The following is a 27,478-nucleotide window of genomic DNA, read 5'->3' on the forward strand; positions in this document are numbered from 1 at the left end:
TTTTGCTGTTAATTGTAAATTTATAATAATACATAACTTCAATCCGGTAAAAAAGTGTTTTCTTTGAATTATAACCTTTCAAAAGGGGTTTTCAATGTGTATTTATCGTGTTTAAATATATCTGAGTCTTTTTATAAGTATCATAGCGTAAAATATTTTGGAGCAGATTGAAAACAAGTTTTATGATATTTATTGTGTATCCATGTTTGTTCTACTGTTTGCATGCCGATTGTAGCGATTTTTTATATTTTAATTGTACACTCGTAACTAGGGGTGGGATGTATTAAAGACAAAACTATGTCCCTGGGGCATGGAGTAGGCATATTTGAGTTTGTTTCTTAATGTAAGTAAGTTATCAGACTCCTATGCCTACAAACCGAAATTCTCAATTCAAAATAATTTAATTCTCCTATAATCATACCTCCTACTACACGTGTTAACCCAAAACTCATATGTCGTTATGCCCTATGGTCTATGGATGTGTATTGCTGGTGGTATAGAGTATAGACGACAAAATCGGTAAAAAGCAATTTGACAATTGACTATAGCTAACCATAGATAAAATACGGACTGTGCATTTACAACAGGTGACGGAAATGGCTTTTATATTTCAGAAAACGCTAAAATTATTAGTTGTGCCGGTGAAGCGGCGTTGGAAGTTACGAATAGTGCTATTTCGACCTTAGAACACTCGAACACGCAAGATGCGAATAAATTTGCCGTCGAGCTTGCTTCTAAGGCGTTCGAGGATCTTGCCAGGAAGTCACAAGTAAGGGGATTTTATTAAAACTGTATAAGTAGGTGTAGCCGAACTCAGTGTGGAACAAAAGTGTTTCACGATTGTCAATATTTTATTGGATAAAACAAATTAAAAACCCCGTGATTAGTACATGAAATTGATAAAATTTAGATAAAAATTGAATCACTTTAATTGCACTCTTTTAACTAAACACTTTCGTCTATGGACCTTCTGTCTTTGTGTGCATTTAACTCTCGCTCGTAGTTCGTACGTAAGGAAAACATCGTGAAGAAACCGCACAGCCGAAATGTCAACCGCGTTCAGGCACAGACTACCTACTTATCAATTAGAAAAAAAAATGATCACGCAACAGATACAGAATCTGAGACCCAATACTTAAAAGGTTGTAAGGCCAGAAAGAAACTGCTTTACCTGTTTTGTGATATTGTTTAAATAAAGTGTTTCTATAGGTGGAAGGAAACGAGGAGTTAGTGGCGAAGGCCGCGATATACGCCGCACACAACGCTTCGCAACTGTCTACGTACGCGGCTGAACTCTCCAATATCTCCACTGATATGGAATTAGCAGAGAGTGAGTTATTTTATTAGACTGATAACTTTTTTTTTATTATTTTTTATTATAGCCTCTTTATTTCCGTAATGAATAATATATTAAACAAGTATATCATATGATTAATTATTACATAATATGTAATGTATATGTATATAAGTTCATATGTAGAGGTTTTGTAGTGAAGATGTGAAGATTGGCTTTCTTTACTCGTTTTTTGGTTAGACTGATAACTTTTATTATATTTATATGACGAATATTTAATTAAGTAATATATTTATATTTTATTATTTACACATAACTAAATTTCTATTCAAAATAAAAAATAATTGTCCCACTTATTAAGTGATATATGAATCGAATATTTTATGGTTTTCCCAATAGATAGAAAATGCCGTAATTTAGTGACGCACGTCAATTTAATATGATCAAAACCGTCTTGTATTTGACTTTCGTGGAATTAAAAATATTGTTTTTGAACCAAGCCTTTTTTTACTGATGAAGAAATGTCCTAGTTAACTTTTATTTTTTTAATAATTTACAGAATTGAACAGCGACTGTCGAAGCATGCTATCGGCCACAAAACAGTGTCTGGAATCCCTAAAAACGGGTGCTATAGACCGCACTGCATGCCTCGAAGCACGCACTAGCGTACAAACGTTGTCTCGTAGTGCGACCACGGCAGATAGATTATCGAGTGGCACTCGTAGTGTGGACGACGAATTGGCTGATATGGACCGCGCTATAGAACAGGCGGCTTCACAGATAGAGGTTTGTTTTAGCCATCTTTGGCCCTATCTAAACTACAAACAAAAGCTGGATTGTTACAGCTCTTAATTATATGTGATGCAAGATGGCGTTGACAAGCAATCATTGTCAAAATTCAAAAATCATTTATTCACGTAGGTAACACAATGTACACTTGTGATTCGTCATTAAAGAAATAAATATTAATGCTTCTAATTTTACATTTACTGCCAGTTCTCAAATCAAGGGCGTAGAAAGGAAGAGAAGAACTGGCAATAAACTCTCCGCCACTCTTTTTAATCGCCATGTTTTTTTTTTTTTACACAACGTTTTTTATGTATAAGTAAATAAAGTTAAAATAACAAGTGATACAATTTTTAATATAAAGAAAGCTTTTATAGCCTTATCGCTAAAAAACAATTTAATAAAAAGAAACGTATTCAAACACTAATTTATAAAATTACTCAGGGAGCGATTCAGAAACGATAAGGAAAAATAAAGTCTTATTGTGATTAATTTGATGAAACATAAGATTAATCTGTGTAAAATGATATTAATTAATAAAAATAATTTTATTAAAAATGCTGATTTTTATACGTCAGCCATGTGATACAAAACGATCACTAATTAGCCAATCGACTATGACGTAGCATCCTTGTAAATAATTATCTAATTAACATAGGCATTTTAGTGAGTTTCCGTTTCTTAACATAATTGTGACTTAAGTAAAAATGGTCACTTGGTGGTCACGTGATATTTTTATTAGGGGCAGGGGGAGTGAAAGCGCCACGGCGCGTTACATGAGGGGGAGAAACTCCAAAAATTGCTATTATCGACAAATTCCGATCCCATATAAAAAATACGAAGAATAGTTAACGTATTAGAGAGAATATTTCGATTTTATTTTCTTTTAACGTATACATTAATTTCAGAACTTACTTGCGGCAAGTAAAGCCGGCGATTCCGGGGTACAGTTAGAAGTGAATGGCAAAATCCTGGACGCATGTACCACTCTTATGGGCGCTGTCAAAGTCCTAGTTCAGGATTCTCGGGCGCTGCAAAACGAGTTAGGAGATCCAAAGACAAGACAAAAGATGTACAGACGCAACCCTCAATGGTCTGAGGGGCTTATATCTGCTGCTAAATCTGTCGTATTTGCTGCTAAATTGCTTGTGTAAGTAAATTTATTAAGAAATATATATTTTTCACTTAACTTGCAAAATTCTCTTCCAACTATAGCCTAAAAATTCTTAATAGACACGTAGAAGATGATTAAAAATGATAGTGAATATGCCATTACGAACTTATGTGTAGTGTTTTGATGACATTTCTGGTTAATTTATTGTATTTGGTACTTTTACTCTTAGGGGTTTTCAAACAAAAAAATCAGCAGCGACAAAAGTATGAAAACACTTATGAAAGTATATATTATTAAACACTAAAATTTTTGGGCTCAGCTATATATAATATCACCAAACGGAAATTTAGAGAGAATAGGATACAGAGAAAATTAAGAAAAAATTACTAGCTTTTCAGAATAAAACTATATCATTTCTTTAACGGTTTTGACTCTGAATGATATGTGTAACTCGACTTTTTTAATTTTACAGCAATCGTGGTATCTGTGTGTGTGTAGTACTCGTGTGTCTTTTACCATTAAATTCTCGAACTTACAACAAAACGAAATAGATACGGTCTTATTCGTAACACGTAACAAAAAAGATGGTTCGCCAATTAAATTTGAAAGTGATTTGAAGCTGTTGTTTAAATATTCTATCGTACACAGGTCAAGCGCCGATGAGGCAGTGGCATCAGCGGGCAAAGTGGAAGGCGTGAGCGCAGCGGCCCACGAAGTGGCGGGCAGCACGGCCCAACTGGTGGCCGCCTCACGCGCAAGAGCTCCTCCCGCAGCGCCTTCTCTCGCTCGACTGACGAGTGCGTCCAGAGCTGTTGCCATGGCGACGGGCGCGGTCGTTGCCGCTGTGCGATCTGCGTCCGCGCTCGTTAGGGATAAAGGTCTTTAAAATTTTGGTGCTTACACGTGACTCTTTACGTAACCAAGCAATGAAATATGTTATTACTCTCACCGCTAACTATATTCTAAATAGTCATGGTATATATACAGGGTGGCCAAAAAGTCGTGGATCAAACGCAAATAGATGAGGTCATCAGCGGCAAAAAATTGTTCTACGGGAGATCTCTAAGGTCAACTCCTGCAGAGTTATGATATATTTTGGTATTTATATGAAAATTGACTTTTTTTTACTAATTCTTCTTAAAATTCGAAAATATCTACATCCTGTATCTTTCTCATAATATCCACTAGATTGGTACTGATGAGTTCTAGCGTTAAACATACTATTTGTAGTTGTTTATTGAGTGTATTCAAGATATTATTAAGTAATACGATATAAATTTTTTTCAAATCATAAATTTTTCTTTACTTTGGACACCACTGTGAAAAAAAATTACTCCACCGAAAAGTGACCCAATACTACAAGTTTTGGCGCATTTAATAGGGATTCTGAAAAGGTATTACACGTGGCCATGAGTCGCTCTAATATCTTTCTATGAAGAATTACAAACAACGATTGTGAAATAATAATTGTATTAAAACAATTATTTCTCAATGGTTGTTTGTAGGAAACAAAATATTTTACAATAAAATATGCTCAAAATTCCTTACTCTAACCATAAATCTTAATCTGCACCATCTAATCAAATTTCTACGTAACCCTCCAGCCATCTGTCCAATTTTTTGAATTTAGTCTGATCCACACAGTACTGGTCACAGGTAGGTAAATAATCTATCATAAGTCCGAATCGTTGTTGTTTTTTCGTCCTAGAAAGATATTAGAGCTACTTATGGCCATGTGTAATACCTTTTCAGAATTCCTATTAAATGCGCCAAAATTTGTAGTACAGGGTCACTTTTCGGAAGAGTATTTTTTTTTCACAGTAGGGTCCGAAATAAACAAAAAGTTATGATTTGAAAAAATTTTACATCGTATAACTTAATATTATCTTCAATACACTTAATAAACAACTATAAATAGTATGTCTAATGCAAGAACTCATCAGTACCAATCTAGTGGATATTATGAAAAAGATACAGGATGTAGATTTTTTTGAATTTCAATAAGAATTAGTAAAAAAAGTCAATTTTCATATAAAAACCAAAATAAATCATAACTCTGCAAGGGTTGACCTTAGAGACCTCCCGTAGACCAATTATATTTGCCGCTGATGACCTCATCTATCCCCTATTTGCGTTTGATCCACGATTTTTTGGCCACCCTGTATATATATATATATATACTGTAAAATTAATATAAATCAACATTTTATTAATGTAAAATAGGTCTTCTAAAAATAGTTTATTTTCCCAAAAACTACGGTAATTATTAAATTTATGTTAAATATATCAGTTAGGAAAATATATTATCAAAACATATTCCATAAGTACGCTATTACTTTAAAATTTCTTATCTAGGTTTGGAATATTTTTATTTCAGAGGCCCTAGACACATCGGCTTTAACATTGACAGCGACGCGACGACTGGAAATGGAGAGCAAAGTGCGCGCGTTGGAACTAGAGAGCGCGTTAGACGCGGAAAGAGCTAAATTAGCTGCGTTACGCAAGAGACATTATCATCTTGCACATTTGGAAGAGGTGAGCACATTATTTTGTATATCTATCAATGTTTGCAAGGCATTACATAACAATTATTGGCATACATTTTCCTCACTCGGCGATTTCCTAAATCGTCAGAGTTACGCCCCGAGAGTATAGACAGACGTAGGCACTTTCTGCAACTGTTACATTGCATTAATTAGTTACAATCACCATTTTATTATTTCGCTTATATTCTATTGTTGTACGCAAGTGGTTAATATAGAGTAAAAATAAAATCCTCTATTATTTAAATCACCCCGATGATCCAGGAACCGTACAGTTTGTAACTAATTAATTAAAAAGTACCAGGTATGAAGTCTCAAAAGATACTGGCCGGATTCTTTTTTTTTATTGCATGACCATGGTAACAAGTACTTTGGTCATTTTACTTTGATCTGTTGTGGCCATATCATAATGATAATCCAGTTGCGTTACATCCCTATATAACTAGGTTTCAGATTGCATCTGTTTCTTTGACTTAATAATATAACAGCTAAAATTTTCCAACCAAAATGGACACAATATGTATATAGTAATAAAACTATAATTGTATTTGTTTAATTGTTTACAGAATGGAAACATTGAAAACGGAAAGGAGTAGAAATTTCAAAAATGCGACTTTGCCAAATTCTCTCTAAAATGTATTCAAGCATTTTATTGACAAAACATTCTGGTTTTGCATTTAAATTAAATGAAAGTAAAAGGAAATTGTATGACGTGCTTTTGAACTAATATTATCCATGACGGAACTTGTAATTTAGTGTTAAGCGGGCCATAGACAGACCGCATGTTGCAGTCAAGACCGACTGCAACATATTCAATACATTTTTAATCGGATATTTGCAGTATGAAAGAGCAATGCGAAAAAACCTATAAGTCAATTGTATATCTTTAAAAACTTTACCCTATTAATTTTTATGTAAAATATATTTTCACGGAAACCCCAGTTTCAGAAATTCATATATTCAACACCTGGAAACCTATTCTTTATTCAAGTATATTAATTAACATTTGACTTACCAGTTATGGATTAAATAAGCTTTAAGTATAGTACTAAAATTGTGTTTACATATTTTTAGAAATTTAATTTGACTTATACAATACCAAGAGTGATTTTGAAGCTAAGACCATTTGTGTATTTATACCTAATCTTTATAACAACTGTATGAATAAAACTATTTAATATCTATCATGTGGTTTTTGTTAAACTTTATTACCTGAAGTAGGATAGGATAGGTACTAGCATTTAAATAGTATGGATACAAAGAAAATTCTTTCAAAATGTCTTTGTTTTTGTGTGATTGTACTTTATAATTTTAAGAAAAAAAGAAGCAAGACTAAGTGGCCTCTTCCTGTCTGAACTCTTATTGTATGTATAAATGTATAGAATTAAAATTCTTTATTACTAGTCGTTGTAAAATTGCAGATTGGTTATCATGTCACACCAAAGTGATAATGATCAAACAACTTTACCAAGTAACAATTTAGGAAATGATCATTGATAGACCTTGAGAATTCATGTTGATCAAACAATGATTCATAATTTACATGTCAAAAGATGTAAGAAGCTATAAAAGGTATCACTCTTAAAGATTACGGGTTAGATAACTGTTGAAGAGAATATTTCCATTTTCATTTAATATAATTGAACTCGATAAATATATTTTCTGTCATTATTACCTAAAATCTTTGGTTGTGTTTGAGATAACAATAGAATGAGCTATGGGTTCATAAAAGAAAACACAATTATACTTACAGTTATTATTTCATACACATGAACTTAATTAACATTGTAAATATAGAAGCATGGCAACTCAAAGCCTAATAATCATTGAAATTACATGATAAAAATAAAACTGAAACAAGACAATCATACTAAATGCACTGTTTGAATTAAAGTTTACAATTTACATCATCAAAAATATATGTCTACCTATCTTACACAAACCCCACAAATTAATTGGCACTAAAACTCTAAATATCACAACAATATTTGTGCAAACTTGCAATTTATAACACTGAAGTAAGCTGCTAGGTGTAGGCCGCTAATAATATTAGTGTTGGTTAATCTTTAAGGATTGTAAAGCTTACTATAATAACTGTAAAGCCATTTATTTCACTTCACAATCATCGCGGAGATGTTAAAAACCTTCAAAAATTTAGCACCACATATCCCACATACTCTACACAATAAATACTGTTGTAAAATGCAATCTTTACCATGACCCTCTTAATGTACTATTGTTTAAAGTAGAACTTAGTTCTCATCACTTAATACTAGTATAGCTTATGTAAAAATGATGCAATTATGCTAACTGCTGGAATTACAAACAATCTTGTACATTGGCTATTAGTACTTAAGTTTCAAATTATGCACAAAATCCTGATATATAATCAATTATTGTATAAAATTTAAGGTATGTAATGTAATGTAAATGTATTCAACAGTGTAAACTGTACTGTAATATAATATATTGTTTAAAATTAAGTATCAAATTGCCAATGTCAAAAAAACACATCTTTGCTGGTTTTCTTGTGACTGTTTATGGCAAAGCTTCATCCCACTTTAAATGTTTCTCTCGTGTTAGATGGACAATCCTGACATGGACGGCTTGGTTTTTTTCAAACTTAGGTGGTATTGGGCAGAGTCGATACATCACCTCATCTCCCGGTAGAGGAACATATTCACCTTCAATGCTAAAAGTAAATGATTGATGATATTGTAATGATTAAAATATTGTAAATCAAGTAAAAGTTGGAAAATAAACATACATTTTTGAGAAATGGAAGTTGTTTTATATTTTTTATCTACCAAATACACTTACTCAGAAATATGTACAAATATATCATCGCCGCCTCTCACGGAGGTTACAAATCCATGACCTCTTTCTCTACAAAACGATTTTATTTTTCCAGTTTCAACAGGATTTCCTAAAGCCCTTTCAGACCTAAAACATAAAAAATACAATTAACTATAAGGAGCCCAAAAAAACAACTAATAATATCTGTAAAACTTACGTAGAGGCGGTTCGATTTCTGCGAGTTATAATCGGACTTGGAAGCTGCAAATGCGCATTTGTCTTATTGGGAGAGTCATCATTGTTAAAACCGACTTCTCGGGACATTGTTATAAGTCTACAGCTTACAAAGACGGAGAACAGTCCACGGAAATAGTAATATTAAACAGAAATCAGAATATTAAACTTCAGTGGAAACTGGAAATGTTACATTAAATATTTAGATTTAGGACACTTATTGTAATTTGTCAAAGTCATGGTTATGCGTCAAAATCCATTGCGGTTAAGTTATCAAATTTGACGTGTCTAGGGGGTTTAGTCAAGATGCCTTAACAGTAGTGGTTTTAGGTTTGTACGATTTTAATAAAGTCTGTTTCCTATGACCGATAAGACAAAGATCGTAATGAAATCTGTGGTAATTAATAATTAGATAGCCTTACTTAGGTAACATTTAGAATCGAGACTTAGCGCTATATCTGATTTTCGTTTTATAAAGTCATTACTCATTATATCGTGTCGTATATCGTCACAAATCATGAAGAGATCCACGGTGATCCAACGATGAACGGTCTAGAGCAGTGATTCCCAAAGTGGTCTATATCGACCCCTAGGGGTCTATGACAACCTACAAGGGGTCTACGTCAGCGAAAAAAAATTTGGGGTTACATGAAATGAAAATGGGGGTCCACGATAGTGGATCTCGACACATACACTGATAGTACCTATTTACTTACATCATACTATCATAAAATATACATTTCTTATAACATATACATTTCAAACAAACAGATACAAAATTTTATTTTGAGTAGTTTTAATTTAAATTCAATTAATAAATGTATAAATTAATATGTGTTTTTACTTTAAGTTTTTAACACTAAACTTCACTACAGTTAGAAATTTACAGGAAATCAATATCAGGTAAGTAGGGGGTCTACCCAACACGTAAAAACATGGCAAGGGGTCTACGATTCAAAAAAGTTTGAGGAACTCTGGTCTAGAGCGACTGTTGGTAGCGCAGTGGGGTTTGCACAGATTGCAGGTCCTACATAAGCCTCCGCCCCAAGCAGTAACACATTCTCCACTTTAAATAAAACTCAAGTTAGATTTTAATTAATCTTAACTTAGTTCATTAGTTGATTTCCTTTAACGTAATAAAATCAATACTAAAAATATTACAAGTTTATTGGGACTGATTAGGGTATTGTTAATTTCCTTTCTCCCTTTCTTTTCTTTCTAATGTTTACACGTAGCTACCATAAAAGTACAACAATCTAAACCGTGAGTCTGCCATGTAACATAATGGTGACAAAAAAAATGATAAATATAAAGTTAATAGTTATTTCTTATGTAAATATTAAATTTATGCTTATTGTGTGACGTGGTAACACTTTCTTTAGATGGTAAAAGCTTCTGCGAGCTTAAAGTAGTAGTAGATGTCACAAGCGAGGAGCTCTCCCATTAAAGTAGGAATATGTAATAAGCATTTTTAGGGTAAAAAAAATAATAATTTTAAATATGTGTAATATTTTATTTACTACTTGGCAACGCAACTTAACCACATCATTTTGTTTTACATTTATACTGTTAAATATTTATGTTGTAACAATGTCATAACTGATATCTCCTTATATTTGAAATAAATATGTATTAATAACTTGGGCATTGTCTTAGCACTGGTTTCAAGGGGCGTTTGATCTTTGGTATATCTATTCCTTCCCAATCACCCTGTAAAAAAGAAAAATTTAGCAAAATCAGTAAATTACCATTTCCAGGAATGTCAGTGGTAGTATTATTTTCTTAATGCCATAGATGACATACATTCATAGCAAGTTCCAAAATTAAACACGGAGCAGAGCCAACATGTCTTTGCTATCAAGTTGAATCAGATGACATTAAATTCTTATCTTTAAGGTTTTATTGGTAAATATTCTGTAATATATGGCACTCGGCACGCGTCATTTAATCTATTAATATAGGCATAAAAGGATTATCTATTTTGTAATTCATAATTTGCGATAAATACCTGGAAACGATTACCGTCAGATTTATTACACTGCATAGAGATAGGTGACTCACTATACAACATGTCTAAGGTATTCGTTCTTAAGGGAGTCCATGGTTTTATCGACAAATAGTTGGCACGAGGCGATGCTTTATACGATATAGGCATGTTGTTCCATCTAAAATGCGTAAAGTCAGATTCAAAATTCTTGAAAATACAAATGCAATAATATATGACGCGTAAGCTCGGACTATATGTATGTGCATTGAAATAATTTAATAATTATTAATTTAAGATACATATATAATTATCGTCTCAATTGTCTTCGTAACCTTTTTGCCACAGTTCGAATGTCCTGGATTCTATTTCTGCCAAACAATAATTCATTCTACCGGTTCTCGAAAATTAGCTAAAAATTGAAGCATGCTTTTTAACTAAACCCTTTGTGTTTTTAAAATTGGGTTTAATACACAAAAAGTCATAAATTATTTGGATAAGCCAAAATATAATGACTTAATTAAATTCTATTTTTGAAAGAATTGATCAAATCCTGCATATCCTCTCGGGGCCATCATACAACTTTAAAATGTTATTTGCATAATATTTAAGTACCCATTGGTTAAGTGAACTTCAGTTACAGTTAATATATATATATTCTAATTCTAATAAAAGTATACCTTTTTTCAAATTTGAAATATTTTTCTAAAGCGGCGTTCGAAATAGCGCTTTTGCAGACTTCCAGTTCGCTAGCTGGGTAATAGTGCATATAGTTTACGCACATTTCGTTTGTTATCGCGTGACCACCGATCGTCGCGTTTTCCTTGCCAATTGTGTTGTATAGACAGGTCGTCATTAAGTAATCACCCTGGAAGAATATTTATCCAAGTATTGAGTTATGTTACGACGATGTTTGGCGTATTCGCTACAATGAAGGACTTAATAACATCCTTGATAACGCCAACATCCAAATCATAAGATGCAACAGGCTCAAGTGGTTGGGACATGTGGACCCAATGGCGGACGACAGAACCCTAAGATCCTTACAGCCTTGCGATTCTGTAACTCACATTTCGAACTCACACAGCGGTTTTCGCAGCGGCGGTCGCGCTCAAATCAGTCGTAAAGCAGTCATTTTACGATTTGGCATTCTGATAAACAATAAACTACAAGCTCCCTCCTTATCAGAAGGCTGAACTCACAACCTGGTGGAGAAAACTCGGTAGACTGCAGAGGCTGCGTTGGTGGGCGATCAAGCACGAAATAGATTGCGATGGCGAAATATACTTGATGAGGCTAAGGCCCCACAAGGGGCTGTATAATCATTGATGATATTGATGATTGAGTATATCAAAAAAGGTATTACAGTGAGAAACATATAACTTAAGTTTTATATATTTACTACTGTGTGTGGCGTATACAGGCGTTTTCGTACTACAGGGTGGGAAAAAACCTTATATGCTACGTAATCTGTTTACATTACGTAAACATAAATAAACACTATTATATATTTTTTTTTAATTTACATTTTTTTACAGTGTATCTTGTTCTATATAAATTGAAGTAATTACTTATAACTTTTAAAATTCTTGAGGTGTGATCGGTTTGATACGCAAAGCCAGCGGAAAAATCATTAAATGCACTTTTACAAGTGACTAGTAATCTGAGAGCCCGAATCGAGACTTAGCTTTTGATCTGACTCTTTTTTAATTTATTATTTACAGCTTACCGGCAAAACCCTTACAGGCCGATGCAAGATCCTTATCTCCTGAAAATGTGTTGAATAATGAACATCTCTATTGAGAACAGGCAGTTCGATTCCCTGGCGGAAATGTCTGGTCCATACGGCGACACCGGTCAAATGTGTGTGAAGTTGACTTCCGAATACAACGATACCTTGTTTTGGAAGACCCTTAAAATGTTTTAAGCGAATTTAATATGAATGAAATTTTCTAACCAATGAATTATAACATTTAGTTCTGTATACTTTATGTTAAAAAGGGATTATTTTTGTGCGTTATGTGTACTTTAAATCAGATTGATTATCTTGAAAACTAGTTTTTTTGTTTCTAGTTATGAATATTATTAGAAAATGTACCATCAGAAATTGAGTCACGTCACTTGCCTGAATGGAATCGAATAGCGAAGTTTTACTCTTTCTCTCTTATTCATAAATATACTATAAGCTTTATTTGAGAAAATGTTACATTATTTAGCAAAAGTCTCAAACAAAAAACAACCAAAATAAAAATAAAGCTAGGTTTGAATCCATACTTGCTCTCCTCACACTATGAAATCAATTGTTTTTCTTATTTGGTTAGTTGGTCTATAATTGATATCACATTAAATCTTGTATTTTATTTTTCTTGTACCAATGCATCAGTGTGTCGAGCGTTGGCAAGCTTTTATAAATAAATAAAAATAAAATTTCTACTTGACGCAAATAGAATTAAAATGTACCACTCCAGTACACTGTGGTATACAATATCCGGTGAGGGGGAAGGCTTTTTGCCCACCCGGGATTGCCATTTTGTCCGTATATTCAAGGCCTAACTCCATGATAGCTGCGTCATATTGTCGTCTATTAGCTGTCAAATGAAGAGTGATACCGGAGCTGTCTATCCAATCTGAAAATAATTTTAATTTATTCATAAATTTCCAGATATTATAAGTATATTTATTTATTTTCACTTTTGAACAGGATTAAGAAGGGGGTGTATTCTTAAGGGAGATAGTTAATTGCTGATGAATGATTCGTTAAATATAAATATAATAGTAAATATAAATTTACAATTAATTTAGCTTCTTTTTTGACGTTCATAAGTGTACCTGTTTACCTACTCGTATATGAATAAATATATTTTGAGTTTGAATGAACCTTAGAAAGGAAAGGACAGAGATAAGACGAAAATCAGAATAGGATGTTGGGTTTGTGATTTTAGGTAAAGGAAGAAACTTGGGCATTTTTCCAGACATTAGGAAATACACAAGATGATGAAAATGTGTGTTATCACCGGAATTAATATGTCAACAATAGAAAGGATTATGTCCCGACTAATCCAGTCACTACCTTTGGCTTTAGAAGAGAAAGACATGATGGGCCTTCCTACTTCGTTTTCAGTAATGGACTGGAACGAAAAATAAGTAATATTTGCAGTAGGACAAAAGTCAAGGGGTTGAGATTTGATCAAAAGTGGGATGTCGGGTGAAATGTTGATTCTGGAGGTATATATTATGCTAAGACAAAGAGAATTAGAAAATACTTTTTAATAAATAGGAAATTCCACGTTTATCTACTCACCGTCTTTGACTTCCGGGTTATTATAATGTACTTCCAGCATGACGTATTTGTTTGCAGCTCTTCCACCAAGTGGTAGACCAGCTTCCTTCGGGTATACAAAAGGTGGTGCTCCCATGGCCCATGCAGCTTTGACCTTACGATATTAAAATATAAGTAAAATAAAAACAGGTATCACCTATCAAATATTGTTTTATTCTTACTTTGAAACTCGTCAAACACAATTAAGAAAGTATAACGTTGATTCTACAAATTTCATCTCAAAATGAATATGTAATAATGAGATAATTGCAATTATCGCATTTTTTGCTCTGCGCTGCATTTTATTATACTATAAAAAGTGCAATTACTTGTAAATATATGATAAATACCTTTGAGCACACTTTAGTAGTCTCCGGTCGATCCGGTGCAAAACAGTTGCCTTCATAGAGTGGTATTTCCTGCTGAGGATCTGCGTCACAGTAGAAAACCTCCATGTGATGCACCAGTCCTTCATTGCCTTTTGTAATTGTAGACTCGAACTGAAATTCAGAAAGCTTTGTACCAGATGGATTCCCCATACTGTAACCGACGGCCAGAAACACCTTCGCATGGACTGGTGTCGCCAAATGTTAGATAAATTCAACGGTAGTGACTCAAATACTGTATTTGGCATAGTCACAGGTGATGAAAGCTGGATATATTGCTACGAACCCGAAAAGACAATCAGCTCAGTGGGTGTTTCCTTTCGAGGATCGGCCAACTAAGGTAAAGAAAGGAAGAAGTCAAAGAAAAAAGATTATTGCCTCATTCTTTGGTCGGAAAGGTCACTTCGCGACAGTTGTGCTAGAAGATGGAAGGACAGTTACTGCAGACTGGTATGTCAATCACTGCTTGCCTGTTGTCTTGGAAAAAATTCGACAGCCCCTTTCCATTCCTTACCCTGATAATATGATGCACTTTCTCCGTAACGAATTCTGGAAGTTTAACAACTTTGCACCAATACGTCGTATCAGAACTCGGTACTTTGAGGTTCTTGTTCGTGATGGAGAGTTCTTCAGCTTTGTCTTGAGATATTCCAGTTGGAGTTAGCAGTCGAACACGTATGAAACCGTGGTCGTGAGGGAAGGTGCAATTCAGACATAAGCCTTTCGCTGAGAAAAGCTTATCTGTACCACGGGCCCAGATGATATGTACTGTACCATCCTGAAATATAAAATGGCGGTGTTTTTTAAGCTTGTGACAAATTATCTTATTACCCCTTGAGCTAAGACAGAGAGATGAATATCAATGTTGTCGTAAGATTTATTCATCCTCTGATAAAGCATGAACATCGGACGAATACACTTTATTTAAATTTCAAAGAATAAAAACTATTATATTCGTACTTGAAATAGACACTTATGTAGTATGTGAAAACGAAAGTTTTAAGTTTGAGTTAAGGAAGGATTATTAAAAAAACATTGTTATTTGATGTTACGCTATTATCAGGCAGAAAAAGAAATTACACTTTTGCCAGATTACATTAGTTGAAAAAGATGTTACATTTCGAACAGTTTTACTTTTAATACTTAACAATATAATACCTAGTATTCCCCCCTCCAGAAATATGCGGATATCTCATCTATATTGGAAGGGAATACATCTTCAAGGAAAACAGTTTCAATTATTTAAAAAAAACAGTACCTCAATAACATAATCGTTATCGTCGCATGTGTCAAAATAACGTTCAAAAGTTAAACAACGACCTTTAGAGTTGACGTGAAAAGCGTCGCAGTTTTGATTAGCGTCACGTAATAGTTTTCCTTTTTCGTCCGAGTGCATATCCTGAAATTATCAAAATACAACCTTTTTAGGTCCAGGCCTCAGATTTCTGAATCGATTTCATGATCATTTGTCAATGTAATAAGCAAGAAGGTGATTCTGTGCCTGACACACGCCACCAAATTTTTTGGGTCTAAAGCAAGCAACGCTGCTCAAAATAACCTCTATATACTTTATTACGAAACCTATTCTTTCATTTGTACGCTCAGACTGTTTGCTTTCTTGATTCCTGACAAATGAAACGCGCGATGCGAGCTAGCAAGTTTCCCCAGATGTGTGCTCCTATATCTTAAGACAGAAAATAACAATTAATGTGGATTTTCTTAAAATTTGGCTATTATACTAATAGAATAAGAGACGTGGAAGTACGAGTTGCCCATCTGAATTTACGTGAAAATTTTCACGAAAGCATACAAAAGAATGGGATTTTTATTCGAAGTGCAACATCGATTATTAACATTAAGACCATCTCAAGCTTGTAACGCAATGGTTAGAAGTATGTTAGAGTGTAACTCGTCTGTTTGGGCTCCGTATGGAACTAAATACTGTCTTATGATGGAGAGCATACAGAATAAGTACTCGTTTTCTTTATTACAGACTGTATGGAATCTATTCCTACTATCCCTTAATGTACTCAAGATTATGTCTTAGGGATGGGGCACAATAAATTATACACAACACGGGACTTAAAGTTACTACTACCTATTTAAAGTCTTGCGGGTACTGGTGAGCAATCTGGGGTTCTTTCAGAAGTCGGTTTCTTTGTGCCTAGGCGATATGAGCTAAGGCGAAAACCAAGGTTGGCTTGCCATACCAAGGGACAGAACCAGTCTGTTGAACAGAGCCCCGTTAAAGAAGACGTTGCGCGTACTAAATGACATCTTTACATCCTATGTTTTTAATATTATATATTTCATTTCCGACAGTATCGTAACATGGCAATTTATATTACATTAAATACGCCGCGCCCGCTGTCTACTCTCCATTCGTCTTACGAATTTTCGATCAGGTCACGTGTACTGACGCGAGTTTAATATTTTTTACCCATTCCAAAAAAAGTGTACAATGCCGCTAAAGAAGTTTTCACTTCAAAAATATCTAGAGAAATGTATCACAGAAAATTACATTTTGCATTTTTTGATTGACTTTTGCTTAGTGACCGCAATTGCTAGATCCGCTTTTGTGCTAAGATCTTTTTAAGTATTGCGCCTCAGGATTATTACTAAACAAACATTTAATAGTACAACCGACATACCTCGAAATGATCAATATCATTATAATCCGTCCATACTAAGCATAAATCAGCATTTTCAAAATTCCCTCGATCTGAGAATCCCAATGCGAACCAATTCACCGCCGGAGCTTTTTCAGAAAGCCGAACTTCGAAGTGAATTTTTTTACTTGAGAAATTAACTCGCCATTTTATCGATAAATCTCCGTTTGGATCCAATACCGATTCACTTTCGGCTATTTGATGATCTAATAGAAGGATTATATATTTAATTGTGAATATGATAAACGGAATAGAAGCCAGGCCAGAAGTAATTTCTTTATATTATACTAGCTGGCCTGGCGAACATCGTACCGCCTAACAGTCGATTCTTTATTTTTTTTTAAATACTTATTCTGCTATTCGGGACACCGGTCTAGCTAGTAAGATAAAAAAAAGAAAGTTGATAATAGAACAAATACATTATGTCAAAAAATAAAAATTTACCTTCCCGGAATCCCTCCACTAACACTTGAACTTTATGATATGGTATTAAAGTTCATATTGCCTTTAAATATTATTACGAATATGTTGTATGGGAATATAGAAAAGTGTTGTTTTTACTTTTCACTCAATTTTTTTTAATTTTTCTCTTCGTAAGAACCATCCTCGTACTTCAAGGAATATTATAAAAAAAGAATCAGACAAATCGGTCAAGCCGTTTTCATGTTATGTCGTGACAACGGAAAATGGGTTTCATTTTTATATATGTATATAGAATAGATTACAATTTATATGCATTGGTTGAAAGTTAACTAAACTTTATTTTTTCGCAGTAAAATTATTTACCCAAATGGTCGTAAATAGTTTTTAAAACGTAAAAAAGATCACTTGTAAGCTATAAGGCCATCAGTTAAATAGATAGATAGATATCGGTTTGATTTGGGGTATCAAAAATATACTTACCCGACTTTTTGTAAATTGTAAACGAATCACAACAAATAATGGAAAATACAAATATTAGTATACACTGAATATACATTTTGTTTAAGTCATAATATTATATTTAAATATTGTGTTCAAGGCTTGGGGTCTCCTTCACAACTGAAGGTGTCGGCGACTGGAGGCAAGTAAAGCTATAGAAAAATTCTGACTTCCACTGACTAAGCTATACTATAAATAGCGTGCAATTGTACTGTAGGAAACGAACCAACCTTTTATTATTTTAATAAAATTAAGTCTTAAAATAGTTTACTAGTTTTTAAAATAGATTTTATTATAGTATAATGTATAAGTAGTTGTGTACATATCGTTAAGAATACAATATTGCTAACGTAAGCACAGTACTTAAACAGTAGAACATTATTTAAATTTGAAAGTACATATTTTCTATTTTATTACATTTTTGCTGTTTTCTCCTCCTTTTCGTTTCTAACTTGTGGACAACTGAAAACGCGTAGCAAATATCGAGCTCGTAAATAAGATATAGATAGATTACTTAATTATGTACGTACTATAAATATTTTCATATGAAAAGTTGTGATAACAGTCGAAATGATCTGGGTTAGTCTCTTATTTATTTCTCTGCAGAAAGAGAATACCATTAATCTTTTTTCTATCAAATGATGTTTTTGTCACCCGTACAGTCTGATAATGGGAGAACGTGTTAAAATTCAGCGCATTATAGCAATGCATAGCGCGAGTAGGAATGCGAGTTTCATTGGGGTGCGCTTTATTAAATTCCCGCAAAATTACTGAGAAGTTAGCGCCTCTGGCGACCGCAGATGAGGTCTAATCACGGACATAATAATTTTATTCCTCATTATAGTTATTTATTTAGTTTTTTATATTAATTGTATTGACAGTTTAAAGATCGTATAAGGAATAGATAATAGGTTGCAATAACTTTGAACTAAAACTATGCATAGCATCGTCGTTTTGACATTCGTTTTAAATTTTACACAGATGCCAATATGTGATGTGTAATAGATATGTATTTTTATTAATGATAATTAACTGCTATCGAAATAACCACTATGATTCATTTATTTTAATTTTTATAGAAAAGGGGGCACTCAGTGCCAGAGGGCTCGCGAGTACGTTGCCGGCCATTTCAGAATTGATACGCTCTTTTCTTGAAGGACCCTAAGTTGAATTGCTTTGGAAATGACTATACGAACATATCTATCGTTATCTAAAAGGCTTCATAAACTGTCCTCCGCCAACAGTTTGGATATATTTATGACAGCTTTGGGAAGACCAAGAGATAAATGTAAGTAGTTTTTAAGTTTGAAGTAAAAAAAATGTTAGTACATAGTTTATATTGTAGTAAGTTAGTCTAAATATTATTATTTTGTTTATCATAATATATGCTGTAAACAAATGAGTAAACAACAGACCAAGTCGATATACTCTGCATCTCTTTTTGTCTATGGCGTGTTTGTCTACACACAGAAATGGCCTATTTACCAATGTCCCATTTAAAAGATGACGTTTAAAAATAACGCTATAGCAGTTTTAAGTTTAATTAAATTGAAATAAGCTAAAAGATTTAAATAAAACACTTTGTTAACAATGATTTATATATTATATCTCAATACATAATGTATCATCAATATCCTCTTGATTATCTTCTAAATCTGTCTTTACTTCTGGGTCAAGCGTCTTTTCATCTTCAGTATTTTCCTCAACAATGGCCGCTACTTCATTTGATGGCTCCTGAAAAAAATAAGGTTTTATATTTATTTTTATTAAACGTACCATATTTTTAATCTGGCAATACGACTTTACTCTTCTATTTATGGAAACACGTGTCTCTCACAAAGCGTTATGTGTTTAAAAATATATAGTCCTTATGATTATAGTCAATCTACTACACACTCATACAAATTTTTGAAGTCCTTACTTCGGGTTACTACTAAGAGTTTCATGATTTTAATTATGACCTAAAAACTACTGTAATATTTTACTAAGTCTAGGCACACAATGTGACCAAATTTTGCGTGGTTGATTAAAGTTCACGATTATACTTTTTTTGCAAAAGCCTAATATTATTAGGCACACACGGTGTGTGTGTTCGCGTCATATTGAACAAGTGTTTAAACCTATTAAAAATCACATATCTTTACAAAGCAAATTCCGCTCTTAGCTAAAAATCGTAAGATCCAATTGATATGATAATATTTACACAACAATTGTCACCTCACCGATTTTAACACTCACAAATACTTGTAAATAAACTTTACACACACCCAGACTGGTCACGTTAGGAAATACAAAAATGAGGTGATCAAAGTTAAGATAATAATACTATCTAACAGTTGTCCACACAAGACCTACAAAAAAACATCTTATTGTAAATCTAAACTATTCGCAAATCCACTTTAACTCAAAAACAATCATCAAAATCGGTGCAGACGTTTAGGAGTTTAATCACAAACCTGTAGTAGGTTTAATAAATCGAGTATTTGTTTTTAATGTATAGATTTTTGAAGTGAAAACTACTCTAGCCGCGTTGTACACTTTTTTTGGAATGGGTAAAAAATGTTAAACTCGCGTCAGGACACGTGACCTGATCAAAAATTCGTAAGACGGATGGATTGTAAACAGCTGGCGCGGCGCATTAAATGTAATATAAATTGTCATGTTTGTGTAGGATAGCGCAATAAATAAATATTGTATTCTACCACATAAATGATAGTACTTTTATACTGATAATTAAAGCAATTCGTGCAAAGTTATTCTCTAACCATTCCAAAATATCAAAAATGCACAACGTTAACATTCAGGTTTAGAATCGTTAGGACACGGCAAAAATCTGTGACCATATTTAATTAAATTGCCTGACTCACCTTTTCCCTCTCAAACAGCACAATCAACTCCACGTGCTTCGTATGCGGAAACATATCAACTGGTACAGCGCATATGGGGATGAATGGAGCACCGTGGAGCGTCTTTGAGGAGGCTCGACTGAGATCCACAAAGTTTTTGGTAACAGACGCTGGGCTGCACGATATGTATATCAGCCTTTTGACTTTCTTATTGTTGCGCAGGGTGGTTATTGCGGACATATCTACGATAAGACAACAAATTTAATTTAATATACAGGCAGTCCTCGTACTTATGGCATGTTAGGTTCTCGAAATACGCGACGTAAGTCGAGACATATTTTTTCGTATGTTTACATGTGAAACTCATGGGTTAGGATTCACACGGACTCGAAATTAAAGAAAAAAGCTGCATTTTTTCTTTAGTTAAAATTTTCATGGCATTCTCCAAATTTGCACAAGACAAGTGAATTCTCCTATGCCGGAAATCGAAAAAAATGACGTATGCTTGAGGAATAGTGTCAAAACATTGTTCGACGTAACTTGAAACAAATCGGGATGCCTTAGACCAAACGATTAAAACACAAATGATCATGAAACAGATACAGATCTGAGGCCCAGAGCTAAAAAGTTGTTGTGTAGTGATCTATTTATAATGCCTGTGAATTAACTTAAAAAGTTATTTATTAAAATAATATTCAATTTTATTTTATTAAATTATGTTTACATAATAATGATAACAATAAAGGCTTTTTTGGTGTATTTACTTATACTACTACTTAAAAATGTGAAGTAATAATAAATCAACACTAATAATTAATCGGCAAGCCGGTTTGTTTTCTTTTATACAGCTTGTACTTGGACATAAGAGCTTCCACTCTTCTCTGTTTCTAGCTTTACGTAGCCACATAGGGCCAGCTGCTCTTTGCACATCATCTTCCCATCTTTTCATTTGTCTTCCTCGTTTTCTTTTGTCATAGCAAGGAAGCCATTCGACACTTTCTTCATCCATTTATCTTTATCTTCTCTCATAATCTGTCCTGTCCATTTCCATTTCAATTTTTTACTAGAAGCAACGGCATTTCTAAACTTTATTTCTTTTACTGTATCTTTCAATTTCAGACCTAGAACACTCCTTTCGATACTATTCAGACATACTTTTAGTTTGTTTTCTTGTCTATTTTTACATAATAATATAGGAAATAAAACAAATATTAGTACATAAGGGAACTTACGTAAGCCAGCCCTAGGCGGGTCTACAACAGCGATGACGTCATCAGCGCTCGCACGTGCCAACACTGCGTGTAGTGTTGTTTCCGCTTTACCCGCGTAAAACTCACAATTTTCGATATTGTTCAACAACGCGTTCGCTCTTGCGTCTTCAACTGCTTTCTCTATTAGTTCCAGGCCCAGTACTTGTCCGCAATGCTAAAATAAAAATCAGTATTATTTTTAGTATATCAGTAATATATAATCAGTAAGGTATAGGTTACCTATAAAGTACACTTATGAACGTCAACAGAAAATAAGTTAATTTGATTCTAAATTTACATTTACTACCAGTTCGCAACTCAAGGGTGTAGGTAGAGTGGACAAGAAGAACTGGCAAGAAACTCTCCGCCACTATTGTTAATGGCCAAGTTTTGAGTCATACAAAATAGTCATACTCTTCTTGCAGCGCACCCCCACTATGAGGAAGTATTTTCGAACCAATTCAACTTAGGCTCCTCCAAGAGAGCGTATTAATTCTTAAAAGGCCGCCCACGCACTTGTTCCCCTCTAGTAACGTGAGTATCTAGGAGCGGCGGTATCACATAACATGAGGTTCGAAATTGCCGATATCAGGGGTTTTATATAAAAAAAATGTGACTATTATATATAATACATAAATAATATATATACATTATTTAACTAATTTAGTCAAATAAAATTAAACAGCAGAAATACTACCGTTTTACTTAAACTTAAATTAGCAGACTAAATTTATAATTTCAGTTAATAAACAAGATTTTCTTGAACCATTTTTTATCTAGTATTTTTTGATCCTATATCATTGGTGACTGCAATATTTGCAATGTCCGTTAATTGTAAAGTCATCTTTATTTGAAACACGGTTTTACAATGCACTATTTAAAATTTTTATCTGGAAACGGTAAACAAGCTTGAATCCAGAGCTTTCGCGTTCAATATAAAAAAAAAATTAAAACAAATTTTGTACGCTACCCTCTATCCCTTATCAGGGGTCTGGAAAAGGGACTATTGATGAATATAAGAGTTATTTACCTTAGCAAAACACAAGCCAATGGTGCCAGTACCGCAGCATACATCAATAAGAGTAGAGTTGTCATTTACGCGACTCAAATCTATCGCTTTCTGGTATAGGATCTCTGCGCCAGCTGTGTTTATCTTAAAAATTTTAATTATAAATTAATTTGATTCTAACTACATAATTTTAAGTATCTGAAAAATATAACAATAATGGTGTAAATTTATAAATAACTAGCTGTACCCTGCCACGCTTCGCTGTGGCATGTTGTGATTGAATTGTTAAGAAATGAGAAATAAAACTAAGAATAAATTTCATATTGTGAAAAAAAAAAAAAAAACAATCCTTGATGCGGATTATATATCATGCCAAAATTTCAGCTCGATCAGTACAGAACGTTTTGAGTTTTTGAAGCGTAGACAAACCAACATAACATTTTTATATATAGATATACATATAACAGTAATGTCATATGTTTATATACCAGCAGGGCTACCTTAGGTCTGGGCCTCAGATTTGTATTAGAATAGATTCAACCAGCCTGTGACTGAAATATGCCATCAACTTTCCTAAGACAAGCCGTAGTTTTCCTTCACCGTACGAGCAAGTGTTAAATGACATAGAGAGAAAGTCCATTGGTGCACAGCCGGTGTTCGAACCCCAGGGAGAGTTGCACCACCACTAGTCATCAACTGTCATAAGTTTTATGAGCAATAAATTTAAGCAGACAGAAATTAGCTAATAATTATTGTCACTTTTGTCGTAACATAGTAAGACCCTGAAAATGCTTGTAAACCACCAATTGCCCAACTTAGGTAATTGCCAAAAGAAAGAAAGATGTATATCATAATACTAACCTGAAAGAAGGCTTCAGGCGATATTCTAAACTGTCTACCGAGTATTGTGTCAGTTATGTGCGTGGCCCCTAATACATGAATGGGTTTAGCCGGTTCTTCCCCTGCTCTCCTAGAAACAATGAATCTTGGGCCATTTTTGTATAACAAACTAATTTTTCTTCAAGTATATATAGTCAGAAATAAGATCTTGTAAAATATCTGTTTCTAACCATTGTAGACTTTAAATTAAATTCTTGCAAAAATGTACACATCCTTACATATACTCACACGCTCACAAATATTCACACACCCACAACTACAAATGCTTAACATTATGTATCCGCAATAGAAGGCTGGTTACCTGTTATCAGGACTTCTATATAGAAGAAATAGGAATATTCCTATTAATAGCCTCTCACAAAGATGTGCGTTATCTAAGCTTGCAAAATGCAAAATTGTGTATAGGCTAACAACTTAATAACAATGGACTGTAGTACTTCTGTCTTAGGGAGCGTTCAAGTATTACGTCACGCAATTTTTGGAGATTGACCCCCCCCCCCATGTAACGCGCCGTACCGTTTTTCTGTATCCAAGTACAGTACTGTACCCAAGTATAGTAAAACGTTTCGTGACCACCTAGTGACTATGTATACCTAAATGTTACCATTATGTGGTGTAAAGTACTGGAAAGTCGAAAATAATATTAACAATAACGCGTTATTCCATCCCCGCCCCGCATCGTAACGTTTTGCAAAAGGACCCCGCTCGAAATTGGTAACGTAATACTTGAACGCTCCCTAATAAGAAAAAACAAAAAAATAATAATACCCATAAGAATGTATCCACTATTGACTATACTAACCTCTTTGCAACAAAGTGGACATAGACAGATTTAATTCCACACGACTCTTCCGAAATGAAGTAACTATTTATTTCTTCCATCACTTTCTCTCGCTCATCAGCTGATAGTATCTGTAAACGAAATACAATCAATAAAATATTTCTTTATTTGAACCAGTATTTTCTAACATAAAAACTAATAAATTCACAGTCAAGTACTGTACTTTCAGTAAAGTATTTTTGCCAACTTAGCACTTCTACCGCTAAATTCAGCAGAGTGTTGGCTACATCATGGCAAAATAAAAGCGCTAGATTGGGATCTTGTTTGAGTTTTGAGTAACAACATAAAAGGAGATATGCTTAGCGCACACGCAATTATGAAAATACCCGAACTGTAGTACTTTTTGCTCACACCCCCATTTGAGTTGGCAACACTGCCATGCACGTCACTCTTCAACACGATTTATGGTCAGAACTGATGAAACAGAGATTTGAGAATGCATATACCTGAGGATCCATAGCAATAATAAGCATGATGTCACCATTATGTGATGACTGCCGAACAGTCAGACATTTCCAGTATCCAGAATAGTCAACAGGACTGTACGGAGGTAACTCTGATTTGCGAATGAACTCCTGGAAAACCTGGAAAAATATGGGTAATCTTGTATCGAGTGAAATGAATAGGACATTAATAAATATTATTAGTTCATATATTTTTTTAATTTCCGAAACAGGGGAATAACCAAAATGATAAATTATTCCCCTGAATTCAAGTTTGCATTATGTAAAAATTCAGTTGACTTTAATAAAAGTAGCAATTCAAAAGTAAATAGCGAATGCCACAGACAAATTAAAACTTTGTGTGTAGATTTTAATTAGATTTAGAGCATTTGGTAATAATCTTTTCTATTTATGCAGTTTTAAAATAATATTCTATTCTAAACTCAACAAAGTTAACTTACAAGCACAGCTTTCTTCATATTCTCTGGAATATGCTTAAGCACTTGCACTGGAGCGACAGCCACAGATCCTGCCCAATAGCATCCTAACCTGAACCCAACTGTGGGCTTCTTAGTTTCCTCATCAATACCAACTGTAAATTCACACTTGTTCCTAAAAATATAATAGTTTTACTGTCAATAGATCTCTCATCAATGACCACTACATAGTCAAATTATCTGTTATACATAATACAAATATTTTTATACTCATGTGAATTAACCATGTTTCTTATAATATAATTTTTAAATAACTGCTTCAATTATGTAATATATTATGTCTTTACTATTGTTGTATTTAAGTGTTGTTTGATGATTTGCTATTTTAAAAGAGTACCGAGAGTTTTTTACGCCGGCTTTTTCTCTCGGCCTACACCCTCTGTCTTCTTTGCCGATGAGTAGGGACGCCTACAAATTCAAATTTAATGACGTGGAATAAGTGATACATGTATCTTATGTTCCATAATAAACATATTTTTTTTTTATTTTGTATTTGTGCTGTTATTTTTACACATACCTATAACCCTCTATAAATGGAGATCTTTCAATAGGTTTAAGTTCAAAACTTAATCCATCATACAACTTTCTATTGTCTTCTATTTTACTCCTTTTTTGTTTATCTATCTTCCACAACTCATTATCAAATTTCATTAAAACTTGTTTTATTTCCTTTGTTTTTAAAGTGAGCTGTAAGTAATGGAAATAAAATTTACTTAATAATAATAAACTCAATCTGAAATATATTGTTGTAACACTATATATATATTTTTATTTTTTTACTCTGTATTGGCAATTAACATTCAAGACTGAAACCCCCATATATCTTAAAATTTGACCAACAATTTTTTTTAGCAGCACAAGATATTAGCTTTTCAGTGACTTTTTACAAGTATACACACCTGTTCCTCATAAGGTAATTTCCAATAAGGAATAACAGCATCCTTTAATCGTTCCTCCTGACTTTTTGTTTCATCCACCTCAGTTTTCTGTCGTTTAGGATTCTTATCATTCCCTTTACATTCCTGTTTTCTTTTTACTAATGGATCTGGTGCTGGTTTGGCAATTTCAGCAATTAATTTCTTACCTAAAAGAGTAATTGTTTACTTTACTGTGTAATATTTTTTATGACTTATGTATTTCTTATTATATTCTTTTATACCTTTCCATTCATATCCATTTAGTGCTGTTATAGCTTTATCACGCTCTTCGTCGTTTTGAAAACACGCATATAACCAATGATTTCCAAACTTTTGCCGTTTGATCTTACTTACACTTAATCCCAACTTTTGATTCATCAACTTTTTTAATTCCTGAAATATGTATAGTTTTAAGTGCTTTTCTCTATCGGTAAAAGATAAATAAATAGTAATATATTTTAAAAATAATTACAGCTATTCCATAAAATTTAGGAAGACCTCGTAATTCTATTTTATATTTTTCAGACGAGAACCCTCCTCTGTCTAAATAAGCATACTCTTCATTCGTTGTAACTTCTTCAGTCATTTTAACTTAGTTAATTGAAAATTGTTTTCATTTATAGTTTGTTTACATTACATGTAGGTTAACTCTAAATAATATTATATACTTGCTGTTTATAAAGAGGTTAGGTTGGAAATCATGGAAGTCACAGATTAGTTATTAGTAGT

At 33.4% G+C, this 27,478-nt stretch overlaps 4 protein-coding genes across 8 annotated transcripts in view; 1 reads left to right on the plus strand and 3 right to left on the minus strand.

Annotated features, from left to right (window-relative positions):
- LOC125048675 (huntingtin-interacting protein 1-like) overlaps nt 1-6,921 on the plus strand; it is a 37,535-nt gene extending 30,614 nt beyond the window's left edge. For all 5 annotated transcript variants that reach the window (XM_047647483.1, XM_047647482.1, XM_047647481.1 and 2 more), the window contains 7 exons: nt 615-769; nt 1,210-1,330; nt 1,854-2,080; nt 2,989-3,230; nt 3,843-4,072; nt 5,572-5,729; nt 6,304-6,921. In XM_047647483.1, the coding sequence (XP_047503439.1) occupies nt 615-769; nt 1,210-1,330; nt 1,854-2,080; nt 2,989-3,230; nt 3,843-4,072; nt 5,572-5,729; nt 6,304-6,333 (1,163 nt within the window). In that variant the 3' untranslated portion in view covers nt 6,334-6,921. The remainder of the gene's footprint in view (nt 1-614; nt 770-1,209; nt 1,331-1,853; nt 2,081-2,988; nt 3,231-3,842; nt 4,073-5,571; nt 5,730-6,303) is intronic.
- Nucleotides 6,922-7,478: 557 nt separating this feature from the next.
- Nucleotides 7,479-8,988, minus strand: LOC125048676 (cold shock domain-containing protein CG9705). The gene is made up of 3 exons (XM_047647486.1): nt 8,751-8,988; nt 8,558-8,680; nt 7,479-8,429 (listed from the first exon to the last, which is right to left on the minus strand). Exons 1-3 carry the CDS (start codon nt 8,855-8,857, stop codon nt 8,276-8,278), a joined length of 384 nt encoding a protein of 127 aa, XP_047503442.1. The 5' UTR covers nt 8,858-8,988; the 3' UTR covers nt 7,479-8,275.
- A 1,287-nt stretch (nt 8,989-10,275) lies between these two features.
- LOC125049218 (tyramine beta-hydroxylase) lies at nt 10,276-18,211 on the minus strand. Its single transcript, XM_047648368.1, has 11 exons — nt 18,029-18,211; nt 17,108-17,331; nt 15,715-15,855; nt 14,971-15,234; nt 14,421-14,570; nt 14,053-14,185; nt 13,212-13,378; nt 12,481-12,663; nt 11,432-11,619; nt 10,776-10,932; nt 10,276-10,477 (listed from the first exon to the last, which is right to left on the minus strand). Exons 1-11 carry the CDS (start codon nt 18,102-18,104, stop codon nt 10,400-10,402), a joined length of 1,761 nt encoding a protein of 586 aa, XP_047504324.1. The 5' UTR covers nt 18,105-18,211; the 3' UTR covers nt 10,276-10,399.
- Nucleotides 18,212-19,632: 1,421 nt separating this feature from the next.
- LOC125049065 (tRNA (uracil-5-)-methyltransferase homolog A) lies at nt 19,633-27,459 on the minus strand. Its single transcript, XM_047648148.1, has 12 exons — nt 27,222-27,459; nt 26,992-27,142; nt 26,732-26,916; nt 26,350-26,519; nt 25,797-25,947; nt 25,339-25,476; nt 24,854-24,963; nt 24,013-24,121; nt 23,173-23,295; nt 22,125-22,317; nt 20,914-21,134; nt 19,633-19,780 (listed from the first exon to the last, which is right to left on the minus strand). Exons 1-12 carry the CDS (start codon nt 27,333-27,335, stop codon nt 19,649-19,651), a joined length of 1,797 nt encoding a protein of 598 aa, XP_047504104.1. The 5' UTR covers nt 27,336-27,459; the 3' UTR covers nt 19,633-19,648.
- Nucleotides 27,460-27,478: the final 19 nt, after the last annotated feature.

Source organism: Pieris napi, chromosome 4 (genome assembly GCF_905475465.1).
Source record: "Pieris napi chromosome 4, ilPieNapi1.2, whole genome shotgun sequence".
In the NCBI taxonomy this organism is placed as follows: domain Eukaryota; kingdom Metazoa; phylum Arthropoda; class Insecta; order Lepidoptera; family Pieridae; genus Pieris; species Pieris napi.

Excerpts from the sequence above, each read along its gene's own strand:
- LOC125048676 (XM_047647486.1), bottom strand. The coding sequence starts at position 8,857 with ATGTCCCGAGAAGTCGGTTTTAACAATGATGACTCTCCCAATAAGACA. Across the intron at positions 8,681-8,750 it reads AGAAATCGAACCGCCTCTAC|GTCTGAAAGGGCTTTAGGAA; the intron begins GTAAGTTTTACA and ends TTTATGTTTTAG. Across the intron at positions 8,430-8,557 it reads ATATTTGTACATATTTCTGA|CATTGAAGGTGAATATGTTC; the intron begins GTAAGTGTATTT and ends ATTTACTTTTAG.
- LOC125049218 (XM_047648368.1), bottom strand. The coding sequence starts at position 18,104 with ATGTATATTCAGTGTATACTAATATTTGTATTTTCCATTATTTGTTGT. Across the intron at positions 15,235-15,714 it reads ATAACGATTATGTTATTGAG|GATGGTACAGTACATATCAT; the intron begins GTACTGTTTTTT and ends TTTATATTTCAG. Across the intron at positions 14,186-14,420 it reads CTACTAAAGTGTGCTCAAAG|GTCAAAGCTGCATGGGCCAT; the intron begins GTATTTATCATA and ends TAATATCGTAAG.
- LOC125049065 (XM_047648148.1), bottom strand. The coding sequence starts at position 27,335 with ATGACTGAAGAAGTTACAACGAATGAAGAGTATGCTTATTTAGACAGA. Across the intron at positions 27,143-27,221 it reads CTAAATTTTATGGAATAGCT|GAATTAAAAAAGTTGATGAA; the intron begins GTAATTATTTTT and ends TACATATTTCAG. Across the intron at positions 19,781-20,913 it reads TGCTGTTTGAGAGGGAAAAG|GAGCCATCAAATGAAGTAGC; the intron begins GTGAGTCAGGCA and ends TATTTTTTTCAG.